Raw genomic sequence first — 18,753 nt, forward strand, 5'->3', positions numbered from 1 at the left:
TTTGATAACAGAAATATTTAACTCATTTGCTGAAACAATTTACAACTGGCAAAAATATCAGACACACTGATACATGCATTATGCAAGATGCATTTTCACACCCATAAAACAGAGCTTTGAGGAAAAACAGCTCTAAACCCTAGATTACTGAGGTATACTTTTACAGTCACAGCACTATCAGAGACCATCATTTTACATATAAAATAAATCAAACATTTGTCATCTTTCAAATATTTTATTTTAGTACTTTTAAATATGTTTTAATACAACAAAGATAGAAAACAATATATTAATTCAATCTGAGTTTAGAATCAAAACAATATTTACTTATTTACAGTACTCACTTTAAACTTCACTGGCACTCCTAGCCATTAGGTAATACTATTTTCTCTGTTGGAATAAAACTGAAGTAACTGTCAGTGTGAAAAGCCGTATTTCTACATGCCTATTATGTTAAGTACCACATACAATGCAGTTTGTGGTTTCTCACATTTGACAAATTTCTCATATTTGACAAAACGGAATTGAAAAAGCAAAACTAAGTTACAGTTAGTCTTCCTAACTATGCAGTCACTGGGCTAACAGGTCATGTTATTGTGCTCAACGTTTATCACCTTAAGATCTTACACACCTATTACAAACTGGCTTTAAAAATGTACATGTCATTAAACTATGTACATAATACTCTCTGCAAATTTCTTAAGTTACTAACAGTAAGTGTGCAGGATACTGCTATACGGAAAGCTCAGTGTTCACAATACTATAGTGTTTGAGGGATTGTGAGGGGTTTTCGGTGTTTTTCTTCATGTAATGAAGACAACATCAGTAGGTTCGCTCCAGAGGATTTTTTTCCCCCAGAAATACTGTTTGAATTAGAATAAGGACAATGTCAAAGATGCATCAGAAATAGTAATCTATATCAATCATCAGTGGTCTATCAATTAACCCTTCATTGATAAAGTCTACATGCGCAAAACAATTCAGAGGGTAAGCTGGCTTGCTGCTAGGACTTCTGCCCAATATATATCCATCTTGATAAGTCTGTGATGGGTTTTGTAGTTACAGGTCATGTTTCTACAAAAGTATCCTAGATTATTAAAAAAAAACAAAAAACAAAAAAAACAGAAAAATCAATACTGTCAATTACTGCAAATTCTCCCCAACTCTTCAGTAGAAACTATATGGACAGGATGAAAAACTAACATAGTTGTTACAGGTTACTTTCATTATAGTCCAGGTCCACAAAACCTACTTTTTTTTTTTTCCTAAGACATCTGCTATTTCTTCAAATGCATATTTAATGATTAAGACTCAGCTTCACAATAGTTTTGGTGCGTGAAAACCTAGTGGACTTTCATACATCAAAAAACTAGCTAAATAGTAACGAACAAGTGTAACACTAAGTATGCAAACACTGCTTAAAAAACTCAAGGAGATACTAACTGTTGCAGAAGACTTGTATTGATGTCCGAGTTCAACGCTTCCTTCTTTCTCTTCAGTACTCTTTGGCATTACATGAGACACAGTTGTACAGAAAAGAAGATTATAGGAACCTGTGCTTTTATCCACATTGAAGGGTTTCAATATTTCTAAATAACCTCATATAACATGCTTGCATCAAAAAATAACTTTTTTTTTTCCAGATCATTTAACTGATTCTTGCATCTTAAAGCAGCTAACTGTCAAGGTTTTATTTCAATGCTTTTTTTTTTTTCAGATTTATTCTCTCAGAAAAAAATTACTACTTAACTTGGTTGAAATTCTCCTGGAATGTTTTCTTCTGTAATAGATGGGCGTGGGCAGAAATCGGGGAAAACCGAAAAGAAAGTCACATTACCTCTTCTCATTACTGTAGCAGCCAACCATGTACAGCATGTACTTGGCCTTATCCAAGACAATGTTTAAACTTAAATGGTAACCCTCACTGAAGTCAAGAGCAGTTTTTGCCTAAAGTTAAGCACATCATTTGCATCATCACAAGCAGTATACTTGCTAGTCTTGAACACTTAAATACTTCAGGCCTATCTACATTTCTGTACCAACGCTTTGTATAAATGTTATCTTGTTTGCCAAAGGACATGAAGATAATCAGCATGTATGGAAGATTTCTATATAATTTTTCAAGAACAGCTAAAGCAACCTTGTTTAAAGACCCTTTCATAAGTTTTTGTCAGTGTAATCAGAATTTGCTAAAAGCCACACCTATGAAAGTCTGATTTCTGTATGCAGGTGTAAGGTCATAAAGCCACCAGTTTAATAGATCTTCCAGAAAGGAAAAACTAAAGGCAAAAAGGTTAAGAAAGCTATTACAAGAACCTCTGTCATAAGGTACAATGAAAAAAAAATGGAGGGGAGTGCCTACATGTCTATCACTTGCAGGTCTCTGCATACATATCCTAAAACCGATGATGATAACAAGGGAGAGCTCAAGACTATTGTCAAGTCTCAAATCTATTACTAGATTTGCTCAGCTACTCCTTCTTTTGTATATCCAGACTTATTAAGACTTTTCTACTTGATTGGTTTGCGCACTCCCACAGAAGATGACTTTGTACAAATTAGGTGCAGCAAGTTAAAGGACAGTAAGAAAGACTTGTGCATGAACATAAGATAGAAGGACAACCCTGAACGTACTTGGCATTAAATCCAAGGCCCAACGATGCTCTGCTGCCATTACTTAAAGTGCCTGTCAGCAGCAGAGAAGCAGCAAAATGCATTTAAAACGCTGACTCTTTAAAAAAGAGGTACAGAATTTTAAGCCTGTCAGTTACTTGCAACTTGTTTACATCTAACTAACAATAAAGCTTACATTAGCAATTTTACAGACTGACCTGTGCTCTTTTGCATGCAAGATAAGACTGTTCTGTCTTCCATTGATTTCAAGGCTTCCTCTTGCATGTTTATCAGCAAAATGAACTTACAAAATAGAAGAGGACAATTATCCCAACAATGTTTTAACCCACTTCAATGCTCACAAAACCAACCTCTGTAAATTACTTATCTTGGACTCGGATATTTAGCATCAAGGGAAAGAGCACAAAAGAACATGTTTCCTTTAAAAAACAGTGACAGGCTGATGTAAAACATGGATTTACTTAACAGAATTTGAAAAATTAAATTAGAACAAAGAGAGAAGCCTTATGCTTCAAAGTATATGAAATTAATTTTAAAAAAATAGTATTGAAATGATAGCTTTACTTTATGTAAACATTGTTACACTAGGCTGTATTTGAAAATTCTCCTGCATGTCTAAGTTGCAGAATAATTTTTCTGTTTAGACACAGCTATGCCAGTTAGCACTTAGAATCGACAGCTTTGCAGTTCAATTGCTTATCTCTCCAAATGTTTTAACTCAGAATACAATCCTGCATATCCTGAGAACAGTTTCCTAGAGTTTAAAAAATAGCATTAATAGTTGTGTGTGCATTGCAAAGGCAAATATAAATTAGCACATAGAGCTCTTTGATTATTAAGTCTCAAGAGGAATGTTCAAATTGCCCTTCTGAAATCAGAAAGGTAAGAACAGCAAATTAAAAGTCTTTAAATATTTCAGAATATTTTCTCCTTTTTTTCTTAAGTGTATGCATACACCCCCAGTATGGATAGAAAAAGCCGTTAGGCTATGGCTGATTGAACATCACAGTATTATACCTGCAATTTTGCCAAAAAATTGGAATGTTACAAATGTAAAAGTCTGCAGTCTGTATATGTGCTCAATACAGCTGGGAGAGATACTCTAAGATGCACAATTCTTCTGTGGAACAGGAGCTAAATTAAGTTACAAAAGTAATATACTACAAAGAGAGGAAGATAGTGAAGTTAGTACAATCCAGGTTTATAACAGGAACACCATACAGTGAGGAGTAGCCCACAGGAGGTTACAAACCTCCAAACAGAAAACTGTCTTGCAAAATTCCAGAGGGATTCTTTTCCACGCAAACATAAGTATACAGTGGACACTAAGTCAGCTTGTACCAAGCTGGAAAAGCTTCGTGCAACTTTCCAAGGCTGACTTACGCTACCTTTTGCATATACCACCTACTTGGAAATTGCAATAACTAAATAAAAATGCCTATACCTTTTTACGATTTGCACCTTTTACCTATCAGTTTTAATTTAGCATTAATCTAATTTCAAGTCTCTACAGCCAGTATGTTAGTATTGTCCCCTTACAAACCACCACATAAGAGATCATCAACGGGGTGACCCTTGGACTCGGAGTGTTGGTTTGGGGTTTTGGGGGGTGGTTTGTTGTGGAGGATTTTTTTTTAACAACTGAAACTCAACTGCTTATGGTACTTTTATCTTTCAGTGTAGTAAATGAGCAACTTAATTTAAGAATTAGTCTTTTTTCATACTTGTTAGATGAACATATACTCTGTGTGTTTATATATATATATATATAAAAACAAATATACTGTGCATATATACCCAGAGATATTCACCATTGTTGATACCAGAGTGCTACAACATACACCAATATGAGCACTATTTCCAATACTCACTATTATTATTTTTCCTGAAAGAGTTACCACATGCATTTTCCCCATCCATTTATGGGACAGTAAGATACATGAAGAGAACCGTTCTGGCCTTCCAATGTTAAAGAGCTGCTCCTAAAAAGCATGCAAAGGTTTGGGTACAAAGCAATTAAAACCACACAAAAGTTACTTTGTGGCTTTAAACTCACTAAAGCTAAGTTGACTTTACTTTCAGTGGATGTAGCATTTACTTTAACTCATTTATTCAAACACAAAAGGGAAAACTTCCAAGTGCCAGAACAACCATATACAAAACTGATAGACTAGACTAAGTGAGCTGTCATTGAAAAAAAAAAAAAAAAACAAACATAATCGCTGCATAGCCACAAGGCAAACTTTTGGTTTTGGCAACCTGTATGCAGACCATTTATACTGTCAATTATACTTTAACACTTGTTAAGAGACCCTTTTAGCAAGGAACTATACTGCTTTCCTCATTATGACACAGTACTCCTCAATTTTTAAGTATACACACAGTTTGTTCTGAAAACTACATTTATGACTGTTTTAAAATAAAGTCTTCATGAAGTTCTGATTTTTTTAGTCAGTATAAGTAAAGGCTGGCATGTCAGGTAACGGAGATTATTTGGACCTACAAAGGGTATCTTATATTCAGTACAAGCAAATACTTGAGGTTAGAGTTACTTAAACAATCACGTAGAACCTTACTAAGGGTAACAATATTCTGGTTCATATGCATGATGCACTGATAGCCTTTACTGGTTCCTGCATTGTTTTCTACTTTAGCAACAAGAAAACAAAACACATAGTTGTGAAATATGGGAACCCCATTTTATGGCTAAGAATCTAAGAAACAAGGCAGGGAGGAGGAGTGAAAAATATTACATTTCCCCCCACCCCAGCTAGCCTTGTAGGATCTTAGTCATAACACTTCAGAAAAATCTGAATTGATCCACACAGTCTTCATCCAATCAATCTCTTCAGTATAGTAGGTTTTGAAAAGGGCCAGCAATACTCATTGGGAACGGTACCATTAACATTGCATTCAAAAAAAGAAAACATCGGAAACCAGATCCTTGCTCTCCTACTCTGTTGATATGCTCTAGTATTAGCCAACGTATGGTAATACAAAAAGAGTCTTGTAGTGATGTAGAAGGCAATGAAGACATCTATAGAATAATGTTCATGTGCAGCCAAAATGAAGAAGATTCCAAAGAGATTCAGGACCCAGGACAAGGTGTGCAAGAAGTTCCAGCTCCTTGGTGTATCTAAGAGAAAACAGAAAGTGACTAACCTTGAATGTCTCAAAAATCTGGGTCATTACAAAATCCTGGCCTGGACATCACAAGTTCTTATACAGAGTTTTCATCCAAAAATGTGATGAAGTTACTGTCATCACCTGGAAATATTGTTTACATCTACAGGTCCAATAAATCCAATGAAAATAACCACACAAGTTACAAATATCTATCACTTCATGACTTCATTTACAAACACAGCTACTATGCATTTCTGGATTAAAGGAGAATCCTAAAATGGTTTAGGACCATGTAAAGCAGAATTCTTTGTTGAACCAACTTCTTTTAATGAACACCATGCTTTTTCCATGTAATAAGGGGAAAAATGTCATAAAGCGTACATTACTCTCTTATTGCAGTCATTCCATCATAAGTGAACTCAAAATAATTATCTTAGCTTGCTATATAATGTATCAAATCCCACTTTGTATTTACAGAACAACAGTATCCTTTCACATCTTCTCACTCATTATGAGGTTTGGTATTTTGGCTTTATGCATTATACTAACCATCCAGCCACCTAGCTGGCTATTTTGCCTGACAGGGGTCAGTGGCAGATACCTAGGGAAGCGTGTAGGAATCATAAATATCTCCCCCCGTATTCTCCCAGTAACAAGCTAGAAAGTCTTTCTAATTTTCTTGGCTCACATGTTGTTTCACATGTGCCCTATTCATCCTTCCATTGATCTAGGTGGTGCTGCTCCTCTCCTGGCCGCAAGTGAACTGTCACAAATGTGAGAAAGAGCACAGCAATCTGAATTTACATTTGTTTGCTTCAATGTAACACTGAACTTTTTGAGGAGGTCAAGCAACAGATATTCTTAAAACTTAAGGACATTTAAGTATTTACACTCCCATGCTCTTGGCTAACAGCAAGCAGTACATATTCTTAACACTTAAGGACATTTAAGTATTGACACTTGGTACTTACATTCTGTGACAAAGAAGTTGAGCATGGTCAGGACAACAGTGTGACCACTGAACATGTAATCTCCACATGTATGTACTCCAGTCAGAGTCATCCCAAAGCCACTCCATATTGCAAATGCCCGCTGGAGTTTTGCCCAAACATTGCCGTACAACTGAAAGAAAATGACATTAACCACGTTGCCCGAACAGTACGTCCTTAACGTTAGTTGTCTAGCACTATGTACGTTTAATACCATTTATCATGTTGGGTCTTTTATTAAAATGCAGGTTAGCACATTTTTTAATTTTCTTGTGGCACTGAGTCACGTTAGTAACTAGAATTACAAATCGTATTCATCATACCTCTGACAAATACTAGAATTTAGAGCAAGTATTTTGTTGCAAGTGATTTACATACAGAGTCTGCCACCTTTTTTTGAATGTATTCAACCTCTCAGTGTGTCATTGTCAAGCTTCCAATATATTCAGCTCAACTAGAAGTTAAGATAAAACCATAAAATTCCATGTTCTATGGAATATCCCTTATTAGAAGGGGTGAAATAATAATAGGTTGCGGGTTTTTTTTCAAACCATGCATCCAAAAGGACAATGAAGCGATTACTCCACTTCCAGCCTTTCTTCATGAAGTCAGTATCTGAAGTGCACACTTCTCTGATGTATTCTCTCTGGTTTACATTGTGAAATATTCTAAACACCCTTCCCCAAGTAACTATATCCTCTCCAAAGTGGGAAATGCTTCTAATACCCCTAAGGATGCTTGCCTCCATAATGGCAATTAATGAAGAGGCATGGAGAGGAACAGGAGAGAAACAACGCTGTTCTTACAAACATACGTCTAACATTATGGTCACAACCATCTTAATAATTTTAAATTAAAAAAAAAAAAAAAAAGGAAATGGCATAAATAATTGAAAGCATTAAGTTTTTACCTTTCCAGTACACTGCAAGTGCTGGCCTGGCACAGAGAGTGAGGTAACAAACATTGTAATGCAACGTAATAAGAATACTGTCCCCATGAGGCTGCACAGCCTTCGCAGGAGTATAGATCTGGGAAAAGTACATAGGAACTAATTGCACTAATTGCAAGAATTCTAATATATCATATTCTTAAATCAGAAATGCTATCATAAAAACAATTCCCTGCACCCCAACTTAATCCCATTTGTCCCTTCATCACTGCTGCAATTTTCACAGTATGGGGTTTTTTTAAGTAGTATTGTAAAGGTATGGTTCCACATGACAGGGTGAGACACCGTAGCAAGTTTACTGTCACCAAAAGGTACAGCTCCACTCCTCTGCAGCTGCACTTGTAATAGCTCTGGCACTCACACCTTCTATTGGCAAACTGATAAAAATCAACTAACTGGTACAAATTGAACTTCAAATACATACACAAGCATTTTCTACTCTTCAGTGACACCAACCTGCTAAGCTGGCTTAGTCATCCTGTGGAATTCCATTCTCATAGGATTTTCTTATACAAAATTGTTACAGTATGAGTATATACCAAGAACGCTCAGAAATACATATGTTCTGAAGGAAATTACATATAAATCCAGTAGAAAAGTAAATTCAGATTACTCCTTTGTAAGATTAACACATCACCATTCTCGAATAAATCCTCCCTAATCAATTTTAACAGGGACCTATTAGAAGCTTACAAGGTGCTCACTGAATTGAAAGTCTTAAACAATCATCATAAATTCTTGCTACAGTCCTTTCTCTGAATCAAAGTATTGGTTAATTTGAATTTTATATACTGTACCTGTGTTTGTGAAGCAGAAGAACCAACAGCCAAATATAGCAAAGAATTACGCCGCATACTTCAGTCATAGCAAAAGCCCATGGTATCCTAGGGACACTAAAAAAAATAAAGAAAGGATGAAGCAAAGAAGTTAACTTGCAATACAAAGACTTAATTTTTCTACCTAGTCTCAGTATTGAGAATGAAGACATATAAAGTTCTAACTACGAATCTGACTTGCATTAATCTGACAATAGTTTAAACTACAATCAAAATTATTTTGTTAGACTAAATGAAATAGAATTTGAATTAGTTTTTAATCACATCATCTCCCTTCTAATAACATATTTTCAGTAGCCACTTACGCAGAATTCACTAAGCCAAAGAAAATCTCTAGTATGCTCTCTTAATTTATATGTATGATTTCCTAACAGGATGTGTTCCTCCGCCATTGTTTCCCAACAGCCTTTTTCTTTCTGACACAAACTTGCATCATGTCAATTATGCTGCTTATACTTATAAGAAACCCATGCCAACACAATTAAAGAAATGCTGCAAAGCCTAAAATCCTAAATACTTGCAATGAAGCAGAACTGCACAGGAAAGCGCCAGGAAAAACAAAAATTGTTTTCAAAGTTAGATTTCAGTGATAATCACTATATGCAAACTTTTCAGCCTTGTTTGTCAAAATATTTAAGACTTTCTTGCACATGTATAGCACCAATAACAATTTCCACTCTCCAATTTCACTAAAATACAGACCAACAGATTTCAAGAGAGGCTGCTCCTCGTAGCTTGGTGTTCCCTCTGAAACAAAGGGGTAGCAAAGCTGCTCACGTGCCAGCTTTATAGTAATCCCCTCACATTGTTTTGTGAGCTGCTGCTTTCTGACCTCCCCCATCCTCCTGCCCACAGAACACCATGGCAGTGCCTGGGGAACATAGCCCAGCAATGTCACAGCACTTGTTCTCTCTCCGCTCTCACACACTCCGCTGGACGTGGTCCATCCTTGCTGAGTTATAACTGAATTTACGGGGGATTCTGCACACTTAAAAGATTAGACTCCTACAGACTTCAGGAAAATCATTAATGAAAACGGAAATTACTGGCAAGAATAAGGAGACTACAAGGACAAAACACTTAAACGGTTTATCTTGTCTTTTAAAGCTCTCTAGGCCATCGGTTCTCTACAGTGCACAGGCACTTCCTCAAAGGAGCATTTATCCCCCATTAAATCTGTAGTTGACTATACATAGACTAGAATTTCACCTTTGCTATTGTGCCCCTTTCCTGCCTGAAGTTGAATACTTTCCTTAAAAAATAAGCAGGTACTATGTAAGTTGCAACAGTGCTTTAGTACACAGATACTTTACGGTTAAAAAAGATGCTGGTCTACTCAGTCTACTTCAGAGTTTCCCTAAACCACCTTCGACAAGTTAACAGTGGGGAGACAGCAATAATACAGTATCAGTGCTATTCCCTTTCAATCTCCCTGCTCACTAGCAGGTCAAAATATTCCCTCATAAAAGGCTTTTTTATCAAGACATGTTAAGCTTCATAGCAACATCTGGGTTTCAGAAAAAGCATATGGCTGCTTATCTATGACAGCTGACCATCAGCCTTTTTAGTAAAATAAGAGGATGGACAATTTAATTCCTGTGTTGCGATTAGCTGAAGATGTAGAATTAAATATAAACTGGGTAGAACAACAGCTCAATTTATTTTCCCCTGAGAAGACTAAATCTCTTAATCTAACTGACGTGCATTTCGATCTTAGCAGAAGGGTTTAACTACACTCTAATTACTATTTTGCAGAGGCATCTTCAAGAGCACAAGAGACTTCAAGAATGAAGACAGCCTATACTTTAACCATCAAGTTACTATTTTGTTTTAGAAAAAATTTCTTACCTGTCTAGAAATATGTCTGGTAGAGGTGGATATGTTTGCATGTCAGGTACTCGCTCATGTACTATAACCATAACAAATGATGTAAAGCCAAACACTATGAAGACATACACACAACTTAAAACTGTCTTCCAATACTCTGGATCCAGTCTTCGGGCTGAGTGCTTGTTTTTGCCATTGGCATATTGATACTGGTCACCGTTCGAGTCCGTACTTGGTCCATCGTAGTCCCGAGGTACTTCACCATTACAAAACCAGTCTGAACCCTGCAGTGAACCAACACTGGGGCACATTGTGCCAATGTGACTGTCGCTGTTGTAACCCAGCTCTTCTAGGACATCAATATGTTGCTTCTGCAGTTTGCGTATGGACAGCATTAGCCTTTTGATATCCCCCAGGACTTTGATTTCCAAAGGAGGGGATCGTAAGTCATACTCAGTAAGTGTCAGCAGTGTAATTCCATCTAGCCTGTGTCTATTGCACAAAACATCCACATATTCACAGAAACCTTCTTCCTTCAGCCACTTGGCCACATTCTTCGTAGTCCAACGTCGAATGCAAAGCTGGTTGTTGCCTGCCATCCTCCTTCTCTATCCACCAATAAACCGACCTGCGACATGTTGGAGAAAGTGACAAGACCCAAACATTTAATGCAGATCACTGAAATGCCACTGTATTTTGTTTATTTTAGATGCCTAATTAGCCGAAGGCTTTTTACATATGAGCCAGCTAAAAAACAGATATATAATTTATTAGGTAATATAAAACTACTTTAAAAACATTTTTTATCAAAGTAAAACTAAGATTATCTCATGTGTTCCTAAATACACATTTAAAGCTGCAAAGAAGCAGAGCATTTCCTAGATGTACCCAGTCTACTTTCATTATTTTCTTAAATAAATTTTTAAAAGTTTGTTAATTACACTAGGTGATGAAAAACAAAGATTTCTCTGTTTAAATGCTAGCTTAACCAGTAGTCTTTTCCACTGCTTGCACTTCATAAGCTAAGTAAGAAAGTATAGCCAGCAACCACGTGAAAGTGAATTAAAACTAAAATAATACATTACAGGTTCAATACATTCTACTGTTTTAAAAAATATACTGAAGCTTTAGTGGCATGGCATTTCCCCCCACACCTCCCAAGTAAACCTAAGACTAGATATCTACAATAATACTGACCTGAGGCATCTTAATTGTACGGTGATGGTGCAGCCATCGTATTTTATCTTTGTTTGATCTCAGTAATTAAGATAGATGCTTATTATATTATGAATCCTTAAAAATATTCAGCTTTCAAAATAACTTTACTAGAAATTCAGCATTAGCTTTAATTCCAAAGCACCTTCAAAAGTGATGTGGTAATAGATAACATAATAACACACCAGAACCAGAAAATATGTATTCTCTTCACACAGATTTCTCAATAATTGTTTTCTTGACCCTAGAATATTGTTTGAAGGAAAGTAAGACATCTCAGCAACATTTGAGTCACGTGGAGGTGACAAGTCAGCAGAACAACAACCAGAAAAAAATTAACCCCAGAATGTTAAATAGAATACATGAAAAAACTTTGAAAAGCTACCAGTGATGTGAAAGTAATAAAAAGCTTATCCAATATTCAAGACCCACAGCAGTACAGAATGGATTTGTGCATAATTTATATTTGGTGACCTATGTACAGTTACCACCTAAGAAAGAGCTACAATTTCACAACTGTTGTGTACTCAAAAAAACAGTCTACTTAACTAGAATGTTTTAATCATGACAACAAATTTCAGAAAATACAGGAGTAAAATACACTAGTGCCATATGCATCACTCAAGTTTTCTCAGAAAGAAAGCAAGGAAACAGTCTATTTAATCTATTATTTAGCTTCTCTATACAGTAAAAAGGTAATCAAGCCCATCATGAATATTCAACAAAAAGTTCTACATCATTTTTAGGGGCACAGTTCTTCCACAAACAGAAGCTCTTTCCTTCTCACTTCTCTTTTTGAAAAGGTATTGTACCTATTGCCACAAGTAGCTCTTCTCATAATTACTGGATTTAACTTTTTCTTCCAACTTATATCTAATAGGACCACACACTATTTTATTCTATATCAGAGAAGATTCAGTTTGTCCAACAAGATTTATGAGACTTACTAACAGTGCATAAGAAATAATTTAGAAGAAAAATGAATGCACAAATCAAAGCTGCCCTTCTAAATGAATTAAGGGAGCAGTACTTCTGAAGATATTCTCTCTGGAGTTGACTGTGTATTAAGAACATGTACTTAATGCATTGTTTAATTTCTCAAAACTCCATATACAGTCAATATGTATATAGGCTTTAATACCTTGATTTAACTAGTTGCAAAAACATCCATAAACCACTACTAGAATGTCTGCCTATAAAAGGCTATTTGCTCATTTCTGTTATCTTACTATTTCTGAAAGTCTTGCTCAAAACAACTATAGCAACTACTTTGCTTGTACAGCTATTAACAAAAGAAATAATGACATCTAATTTGTAATTAATGATCAGTTAAGTGACCTTTTTTGTATTACATATTTTTATCTTGCTCCAGTAAAGCAAACAAATAAATTTGAGTTGCTTATCTGGACTTCCAGCTTTGTTTGCACAGAAATACAGACAAAAAATTTTAATTACTCTGTTTTTCTTACAACACTGTGATCATCACAAGTTTTCTAAAAGCAGTGAATTTAGACTCACCAAAAATACACTCAATTTACTGATTTATCTTCTAACCGAAAAAAGTTCTGATGGCAAAGGCAGAAAACTCTCCCTAACCCATGAGAAATCTGTTCATCTTCTGCAAGTCAAGTAGCCCAAGGCCAGCCTAGTGTTTCTTCATCTGGCATCGCAGGAATAAAAATCAAGTCTTAGCAAACACGCAATAAAATGCATAATGTTATTTTAAATGCATGAGTAACACAGAGCAAGCAGACACTTCAGCGTCAGAGGGCAAAATATACTTTTTGCCTGACATCAGCAATGTCTGTAGCGAGCTAGTTGATTACCTCCCTGCTACTGGGACTTCATATTTAGTCAGCTCACCAGCAGTACATATCATGTGTCCTGTTTCCCTTTTTTCCTTCCTCAGCCTTTCAATCAACAGCATGAATACAACCAAAGATGAACTTCATGCACATAAGTTGTTTTGTTCTTTTTTTTAAAGAAAAACATTACTTTATGAGCCATGAACAATCTACAGTTTGGTTAGGGCATTTTTAAAAATGAGATGCCTCTGAGAGGCTGAGTATACCCTGGCTGTTAGCACAGTATTTTTCCTAGATGTCTACTTAAATATGGAAAATTAATCTCTCTCAAAATGATTATCATGTTTTCCTCTACTAAACTACTGCCAGTCAACCATTTAGTCACTAACTTTCATAGCATACTGACATGGAGCCAGTATTTTGAGGTGAAAGTGTAGAAAGTTGAATATGATTATCACTGCTTTAGCCAAGGAAAAGTAGCATTAGTATCACACTAATATTAGGCTGCAATTTGGTTACAGAAACAAAACTCGATTCCACCAGAGTCATAGCTGAAGGGTTAAATAACATGCTAGCAATGCCCACAACAGTTAGCAGAATGCTGACCGGATTTGTTCATTCCAGACACATGCGAAACTCTACCAGCACCGTTAGAGCTTCACCACCTGCCCTTGCGTGCCTCGGAGAGCCTGTGGCTCTCCTTCCTGACATGCCTGCAGATTTTGTCCCAGCTAGGTGCAATTCTCAAAATGCTTCAGAGGAATTTTGGGAAGGACACTGAACCTCACCGATCTCAAGTGATTTAACCTACATTTCTTTGTGGAAGATTTCAAGCTGAAGTTTGAATATAGGCAACTCCAACTCAACCCCTCCTCGCCGGGTCCGCTGGCCTGGAAGCACGACATCTCACACTTCAGACATCTCACACCTTGGGTGAAAAGTTCTCCTGTACAAAGGCTGCTGGATCGCAATGGGGACAAGACGGAGGTTTGAGGCCTTAGCTCCCCAGCACAGAAAAGCCATACACAACAATGTACACTGAGCCAACTTGCAATAATGGGGCCACTGTCACATACCAACCCAGTAACGCTGTGCTGGAAAAGGAAAATACAGCACTGCCTTTGTTACTCATCAGAAGTCTTGAATACTCTGCTGACCTGCATCAGAAGCCTGTCACTTGTCCTTCCCAAGAACTCTAAATTTTCAGTGCTTATTTACAGCAAATGACACTAAAGGTTTCATTGCTACATAGTATACAGTGACTTAAGCCTTACCTTCTAAATGCCAACATATATAATACAGTATCTTGAAAACAAAAGGAGAAAAAGAACACTTACAAAAAAAAAAAAAGATGACTTTAAAGGGTTTTTAATACAATAGCTACCATGCTATATAAAAAACTGATCAAACACAGCAGAATGCCCACCATGAGACCAAAAAATTGTTTTTTTCCTGAAGCAAATATGAATAACTTCAAATGCAGAAATAATCCTGTAAAACTTTCATTCAGTTTTACTTAAGAAACTTTGCTATCAGGGTTGTTTCATGAATATTTATATTAAGTGAGATTATCAGCAGTATCTTCATTGTACTCAAAGTTCTCAGTGCTATTTATGAAAGTAAGATCTGAAAACTCATAAAGTAACACTTGTTTAGTTTACTGTATGTCTTAGGTTTTAAAACATGAAGGAAGATGTGTTTTTCAATGATTATTTATTGAAGTGCTGCATTGCGGAAAACATAGAACTGATACTGTAAAATCGAAGATTAGCTCAACACGCTTACGAGAGTGTGTCTGTTGGAACTGCCTCCGTGCCAAACCGACAGCTAAACATATTTGTCTTAAGAACCACTAAGTGCAGTTACACATTGCAGCAAGCTGAACAAAGTACATACTCTTACCTGACTTTTACATCTCATTAAACCAAATGGGTTGTACCATACTCAAGTGAATACTATGAGAGGCTCAACTCCTACTCAACTGCCCAGCTAACGAAACATTTTTAATCCTATCACCGTAATTCAAGACACACACAACTGATTTTTAAATAACTGATCAAGTACTCCACCACTTATCTTCGGATGTAATTCACAGTATTTCACTAATATTTGTACAAGATCTTGAAAATTTCACATGCTAAACGTCAACCGTCAAATATTTTTTCCTCCAACTTCAAGAAATAGTATATGCATCTCCTAATTGAATGTTTGCTGCTCTTTATCCTCATACAGCTTATAAGTAAAACAATTCATGTTTGCTTTTCCCCTTTTATTTAATTATTTTCTTCTACACCCCCATCTTAAGATGGAAATTGGGAAAAACATGAACGAACTCTCCATCCAAATTAATACCAGAACAGTATCTGAAGTGAAGCTGTGTTTGTTCTTATTCTCCACAATCATTTACAACCTGATCTTTTTTGGTCTATCAAAAATCTAGGAGCCTGCTTCATCTTAGATGCATTAAGATAAAAAAGAAATAAAAAACTTTTTCAAGTTATGGGATTATTAAATAATAATTTATAGTGTAATACAGTTTATGGATCTCAACCAGCTTAGTGGGCTGCAAAACTGAGCTCTGTTCAAAGAAAAGTGATAGCATGGAGCCTGAAAGACCACAGCTCCTAGGCCAAGCTGGGTTTTTAATTGTATACTACAAAACAAACAAACAAACAAACAACAAAAAACAACAAACCAACCAGCCAGGAAAAAATTCACATAGCATAGCAAACAAGATAATTTCAAATTCTTGCCCTTTACAAATCTACAGAATGTTTCCTTCATATCCAAGTAACACTTCCGCAACAAAAACTTATGAAACTTTCCAAAGAATTTCCTTCCACTGGGTATAAAAATCATTTCACTCTAAACCTGTGAGTTAATTCCAGCTTTTTTTCTGTACCACAGATACCAAAAGGAAGAACAAGACCACAAGAATTTCCTTATCTCTGATATCCAGCAAGTGGCAACTCCTACCAAACATGAGGGGCATTTAAATGCCAGGATATGACTTGCCGAGCTCTGGCTGCTGCAGAAAGAGCACATCAGGATTGGCCACCCCATGGAGGTGGCACAGACCCCGTGCCCAGCTGTCCGAGGGAGCTCTGTGGAGACAGAATGTTCTCAGCACAAGCGGAATCTCCCATCAAGTCATCTTACAATGCAGACTGTGTGTTGAGTTTGTATAAATTGGATTTTGCAAACTGAAGCATCAAATACAAAGCCACGAGACTACTTCAATTCCAGTTACAAACCAAGAAGTATGTGAACATTAAAACTGCCTCTCATTTGCCTCTTCTTCCATTAACTTATAGAGCTGAAAAAACCTTTGAAGTATTATTTTTAAAAAACAGCATTAAGTGATTAGTCCAAGAGGCCACCTGATGCATCAGCAACATAGATTTGAGAGACAGAGTGGACAGCAGTGCCTTGCAGAGTTTCAACTTTCTGCACACATTCAGGCTTTAAACTCACACAAAATCTGTCCCACGCAGGCAGATTCCTCCCTTAATCCCGAGACTCGAACAGTGTGGAACATGCCAACCAGTAACGCCACCTTTCCTTGTCAATTATCAAACCCTACATGCTCAAAAACTTTTTTACTCAAAACTGAATAATGTGCCCTCGGAAAACCCACGACTTTACACAGTTAGCAGAGAAAACAGTAAGGCAGATAAGTGTCTATTTTGACCCTGTATGACTGCTTCGTTATCGAACTGTAGGACTGACACACAGCATCATTTCCAGAAACGATGTTTCCTGGGCAGGCTGACACGGGAATCAGAAACGATTCCTCTCTCCCCAGACCTGCTACAACCGAAAAAGCAGAGTAACCGCACGTCCCCGTCCTCGCCCAGCCCCGCGGACCCACCACCGCCCCGGTTCACACGGTCACACCCAGGCTCCTCACGAGGATTTTCTCCTCCCTGATGACAGCTTAGGTACAAAATTTACAGAGTGCAGAACGAAATCGACACAACCGGACACAAAGACTAAACCTGTTCATCCTCTCTCCAGCAAACGAAACGACTTAAGCAAGAAACACGCAATTCCCAGTTTCTCAGCAAACTGGTTTCCCCAAGCGCTCGGAACCCACCAGCCAAGGCGGGTCAGACCTCAGGAGAGCCGAGGCCGTGACAGACACACGTTAACGACGGCGGAGCGGGTTTCAGCGTCAGCAGAAGATTCAAGGGGCTCCTTCCCCGCTGAGGCCGCTCTCCAGTGCGGCCGCAGCCGCCCCTGTCCGTGCCGAGGCCCGCGGAGCCCGCCCGCCGCCGGGCCGTACACACGCCGCCCTGCGGGCCCGGGACCCGCGTTTCGCTGTGGGGCGACGCGCGACCCCTGTGGGGAGCGCCCCCGCACCGTACCCCGTCCCGCCTCACCTGCCGCCGCGGCAGCGGCGCTAAGTGGCGGTGCCGCAGCGCCCGGTCCCAGGGCGGCGGCAGCGGCGACGGCTCCTGCGCGCCCTCCCTCTCTCCGGCGGCGGCAGCCACCGCCACCACCCCATCACCCTGCCGGAAGTGGCGGCCGGCAGCGCCCCGCGGGCGGCGGAAGGGGCGGGGCGGCGCAGGGGGAGGTTCCGGGATGGCGGTGTCTCCCCGCCGTGGTGCGGAGCGGTATGGGGTTCCAGCCGTGCCCGCCGCCTCTGCCCTGCGGTGTCGCAGCGAGGCCCAGTAATGATGGCGTGGGCACCGGCAGCTACGGGCGCGGCCTTGCTGGCAGGGGCGAAAAGGCTGGAGCGGGTGCTGCGTGCGCGCCTCGGATTTGTGAGCCTGCGGGCGGCTTCCCACCCTGCTGCCCCTCCGTTAACCGCCCCACGGCGAGGTTACAGTATAGGGTACAATACAGGTACAGTGTCCTGTCGAACTGCCGTGAGAAAGAAAGTTCTAAGTACGTGAAAGGGTAGTCACCGCTCCTTTGAGCTGTCCAAGAAACTCGCAATCCAGTTGCCCATTGTTTAGAGGTCATAAATTATTAACTCTTCCATAATCTCAACAGAGATCAGCAGAAGGGAGAAGTGAGGTTGTCTTGCTTTTCTAACTATATCGTGCTATTCTGTCTGAAGAACAGAACATGCTCAAAACAGGGCAAAGGTATTAAACTCTACCCTGGTAAGGTACCATAGTGTATTTTTTTCCAGAGTGATCTGTCATTGGGATGTACCTTAGTACAGTGGTGGATGAGAGAAAGAGGTGGAAGTTTCTGATCACACTGAATAGAATTTTCGTTGCTTTTGTATGAGAAATGAGTAAACACATAAAATGATCCTGGCATCATTTAAAAATCCACTAGTGTTGTCATGAAAATATCCTCATCCTTCATTTAAAGGCGTATGTCAAGAGAAAATAGCGGAGAAATATTGCAGGACCCTT

General features: G+C 38.4%; 1 protein-coding gene across 1 annotated transcript; it reads right to left on the bottom strand.

Annotated features, from left to right (window-relative positions):
- Positions 1 to 215: 215 nt before the first annotated feature.
- SAMD8 (sterile alpha motif domain containing 8) lies at positions 216 to 17,896 on the bottom strand. The gene is made up of 6 exons (XM_065843524.2): positions 17,764 to 17,896; positions 10,383 to 10,989; positions 8,496 to 8,591; positions 7,660 to 7,777; positions 6,732 to 6,882; positions 216 to 5,770 (listed from the first exon to the last, which is right to left on the bottom strand). The coding sequence occupies exons 2-6, from the start codon at positions 10,958 to 10,960 to the stop codon at positions 5,466 to 5,468; spliced, it is 1,248 nt and encodes a 415-aa protein (XP_065699596.1). The 5' UTR covers positions 10,961 to 10,989; positions 17,764 to 17,896; the 3' UTR covers positions 216 to 5,465.
- Between the last annotated feature and the right edge of the window lie 857 nt (positions 17,897 to 18,753).

Source organism: Patagioenas fasciata, chromosome 8 (genome assembly GCF_037038585.1).
Source record: "Patagioenas fasciata isolate bPatFas1 chromosome 8, bPatFas1.hap1, whole genome shotgun sequence".
In the NCBI taxonomy this organism is placed as follows: domain Eukaryota; kingdom Metazoa; phylum Chordata; class Aves; order Columbiformes; family Columbidae; genus Patagioenas; species Patagioenas fasciata.